We start from the raw sequence: 3,889 nt of genomic DNA, 5'->3' as shown, positions 1-3,889 counted from the left end.
ATATATGTCTTGATCAGGAAGGAGAGAAGGCACAAGTAAATAAAATGAGCAAGAAATAAATAAATAAAATGTAATGAAATTGTAATTTTGTTTCCCATCAAAACACCATGCAAGTTGCCTCTGCTTCTATTTGACTGGCCATCAAAATTGTGCTACAAAACACTCGCACAGGAGCCAAAATTGAAGAAGAAAATCAAAACCTACACCTTGAAGTCATCTCAAATATTGGTTGGTGGAAATTAAGGAGCTGTTATAGTCGCGGAAAAGAGGTGATTACGCATCATCAGGCACTATAAGGTTTCAGGGATTGGTCCAACGGTCAACGTGCAAGATCTTCAACAACCCTCCTGACTGCTTCCTGGAAGCCAGACTCGTCCCATTCAATCCCCTATAATCAACAAATCACCACGAATCAATATAATTATCACTCTAACTTTATTATACTTTCGAATTTTCTTTAGCAAAAAGGAAAATGATATTTAATGAATGTTTTATTCCCCGAAGTTGATGGCCATAGACAGCATGTGGGGGTCTATATCCAATAAAAAAGTAAGGGCAATAGAATCCTGTAGAAAACCCTTTTTTCTAAGGAAAATTACGTTACGTCTCAGTAACAAAAAATCTAGGAAAGGATTAAGTGATTAGCGGATTCAGAAAATAAAGATTAATTCTTTTTCTTTTTTTTTGGTAAGGAGATTAAATGATTTGTTCATGTCAAAATTAAACATGGGGAGTACAGACATACATACCTCAATATTGAGCCTTAGAATCACTCGATTAAAAGAAGCTGATTCTGCTGTATGTGTGCTGGCTTCAATGGATATCAAGCTCACATCCGTGAATTGTCTTAAGAACTCCAATATCCTAGTAATTACCGTGTCCAAAATGGGGCTTTCTCCTCTTAGATTCACTACCAAGTCTATAATCCGTTGTTCAGATGTTGATTCAGATATGTGTGTAACCCGGACATCAAGTCTTTCGTTTGATGAATCCCTTACTTGTGCAACTGCAGCTTTTGAAAGTTGTGCTTCTAACTTCTGGTTTTGGCGACTAAGTTCCTCAACTTGAGCCTTCAAAGATGTCAAGTACTCCCTTGTTCGAGTAAGGATAGATGCTTTATCTTTCTATATAATCAATCCAAAATCTAATTGGTGAAACTGTAGTTAATTTAAATCCATGCAATATTAATTAATTCTACATTAATTGCTACCCGTTATCATCAATTCATATAGAACTATATACTTACATGTATAGACTTGAATAAATTCTAACACATGATTCTACAGTAGTTGTTCATGCTTTAAACGCATGCATATCTAGCTAATACTATAACTGAAAGCAAATCAAATCTCAATGAATTCATTAGCTATTGGTATGCTGTAGCAATGAAAACTGGCTGGACAAATTTACCTTGGCTTCTGGGGGAAGAATTGATCTCAATGCTTTAAAGCTTTCATTAATCTTTTCTCGCCTTTTCCTCTCTGATATCATATGGTGCAACTGTGTGCTTGTCGGGCGGCCTCCGAGCATATGTTCACGTCTTTCAATATTTAAGCGTCTGTAATATGTAACTACTCGTTTAAGCATAGTTTGTCTGTGTAAACTGGCTCTTGTTTGCGTTGAAGGGGCTAGAGCCGATCGATAATTCTTGAAGGCGCTAGCTCCCTGGCATACCCGGTGCATATGAGGCAAACTATGTGAAGAGGAAGAGGAAGAAGGGGAAGGGAAAGTTAAAACTGCAAGGATGGCTCTTGTCATTACAGCATCTTCACTCTCTGGAGTTGGCAGTTGAATGTTTCGTTCTAGGGCAAACGCTTGCATGGCTTGTTGGTGTGGGCTAGTGCTGCTTTGTATTGCTTGCAGAGGTTGCATGTCTTGTTGGTGTGGGCTAGTGCAGCTTTGTATTGCTTGCAAAGGTTGCATGGCTTCTTGAAGTAGACTAGTTGTGCTTGGTGTTGATTGCGAAGATTGAATTGCTAGCTGTTGTGGGCTAGGTTTTTGTTGCAAAGACTGCAATACTTGTTGCAGAATATTACCCGTTGGTGTCGGCAGTACTGGTTGCAACAATTGCAATGTATGTTGGAGTGGACTGCTTGTGCTTGGCAATATTGGTGGCAGCAATGAGGGGGCCTCTCGATGTGCTTCTGGTATGTGAGATGAGCTTGGAATAGTGAATATAAGAGAAGAGATCTCTGGGCTATCCATGGATAGTGATCTCAGGGAGGATGAAGATGATGAGGGTTTGTTTGGATCAACTACTAGCGGAAGTTCTCTTAATGGAGATTGCCGAGAGAAGTCCTCCGGGAACCACTTCCTCATTTCATTTTCAATGTTAAACTGAAAAATTATATAAAACCCAGTTGAATTTCAATTAGCTAGGGTTCCATTTTCTTCTTTCCATAATGAAGCGGCTATATAACTAATTAACAATGTAACTTAACTTGAAATAAATTAATAAGTTTAGTTCAGATTAATTTCTTACCTGGTGAGTTGCATTGGACCAGCCTAACTCAATTTCCCCACTATCGCACCCCATGAAGACTGCAGTCTAAAATGACATAAGAAGAAAATGTGAAAACATTACTCATGATCACATGGCTGTAAAGGAAATGAAACATCTTGATTAATTATCCTGGAGAGAAGAAAGTAAGCAGACCTTAATCCTTGCTTCCTGTGACAAGATAAGACACAAAGGGATATATCAATGGTGAACCATATTGAGTTGATTGATAGATCAACAGGATGAAGTCTTTTTCTTCTTGTTAAAATGATTACCTGATAAAATCGCCTCTGTGCATCCGCAGACGCCGATCTTTGAAGCTCAAATTCCTTTAGTTCTATGCAGGGAATTTTGTTCTTGAATGCAACTCCGGGAACACGGCTGATATACATAGTATCCAGCACATAAAAAAAGAGAGCATTAACAACAGATACTTACATACATACATACATATCAGTAGCACATCTAATTAAAGAGAAGAAAATATAGGTAAATACTATAGTTGAACATGCGTTTCATACTCGTTTACAGCAAAGAATCGTCCCTGTCGATACTGATCGAAAAGCATCCTGGCAACACTCCCTGAAGAAGAGCTGGGCTGATTGCTTTCCTCATGGTAATATCCATCCCAGAAGAGTAAATAGCTGAACATAAACAATATTAATCATTAATGTAACTTAAAATTATATATATAATTATGAATGAACACTAACAATAAATCTGTTATGATTATGAGAGAGGGATAGCTAGTATTGCAAGACATACTTAGATGGTTGAGGTAAATAAGACCAAAGACAGATGTAAGTGCTGCCAAAACACTGCATGAAATATCGGAGAAAGTTGTCACGCTCTACTTCACTGAGCAGGAAGACGGCGTCCATCATGAGGTCCAGGAACTAGGGCTAAGAATAATAATGTTGATGCATAGTGGAGAGATCCCTTAACTTGGGACTCTATCCTATGTTCTCCTACTATGTTATTTGAAAATTCCCTCTTGATTTGATCTCCATGGATCGACGGGTGATCATGGTTGAGAAGTAAGCAAACTATTTAAGGAGGGAAGAGAACGAAGGCACTGAGAGTTGAAAAATAAGCAAACTGAGCTTGCTAGCTGGGGCTGGATCAGGAAGAGAGAGAGCAGGAGCTTTGAAAAGTAGTAGTGTTAGGGATTATAAGGGACCACCAATTGGTCATGTATGAACAGCAAGGAGGAAAGGAAAAGAATAACGCAAGCAACTAGAGAGGAGCTAGGTTGTTGTCTGGTGTGCAAGAATTTGAAAAGTATGAGGACTAGTAGCTTAGGACATAGAAAAATATTGTATAATGCAGGCAGGGATTGAAAAGTAATGGTCAAAGTCCACCCATGGGAGAGGGTTTGAAAATAGTCAA

At 38.5% G+C, this 3,889-nt stretch overlaps 1 protein-coding gene across 1 annotated transcript; it reads right to left on the bottom strand.

Moving 5' to 3' along the window:
- Positions 1-276: 276 nt before the first annotated feature.
- LOC105111142 (basic helix-loop-helix (bHLH) DNA-binding family protein) lies at positions 277-3,616 on the bottom strand. Its single transcript, XM_011006412.1, has 8 exons — positions 3,266-3,616; positions 3,022-3,144; positions 2,776-2,881; positions 2,657-2,671; positions 2,483-2,548; positions 1,411-2,337; positions 750-1,124; positions 277-388 (listed from the first exon to the last, which is right to left on the bottom strand). The coding sequence occupies exons 1-8, from the start codon at positions 3,382-3,384 to the stop codon at positions 320-322; spliced, it is 1,800 nt and encodes a 599-aa protein (XP_011004714.1). The 5' UTR covers positions 3,385-3,616; the 3' UTR covers positions 277-319.
- Between the last annotated feature and the right edge of the window lie 273 nt (positions 3,617-3,889).

Source organism: Populus euphratica, unplaced genomic scaffold (genome assembly GCF_000495115.2).
Source record: "Populus euphratica unplaced genomic scaffold, PopEup_1.0 scaffold276.1, whole genome shotgun sequence".
Lineage (NCBI taxonomy): Eukaryota > Viridiplantae > Streptophyta > Magnoliopsida > Malpighiales > Salicaceae > Populus > Populus euphratica.
The sequence above is the reverse complement of the archived record's forward strand: the minus strand, read 5'-3'. Positions and strand labels throughout refer to the sequence as shown.

Excerpts from the sequence above, each read along its gene's own strand:
- LOC105111142 (XM_011006412.1), bottom strand. The coding sequence starts at position 3,384 with ATGATGGACGCCGTCTTCCTGCTCAGTGAAGTAGAGCGTGACAACTTT. Across the intron at positions 3,145-3,265 it reads TATTTACCTCAACCATCTAA|CTATTTACTCTTCTGGGATG; the intron begins GTATGTCTTGCA and ends GTTTATGTTCAG. Across the intron at positions 1,125-1,410 it reads TTCTTCCCCCAGAAGCCAAG|AAAGATAAAGCATCTATCCT; the intron begins GTAAATTTGTCC and ends TTGATTATATAG.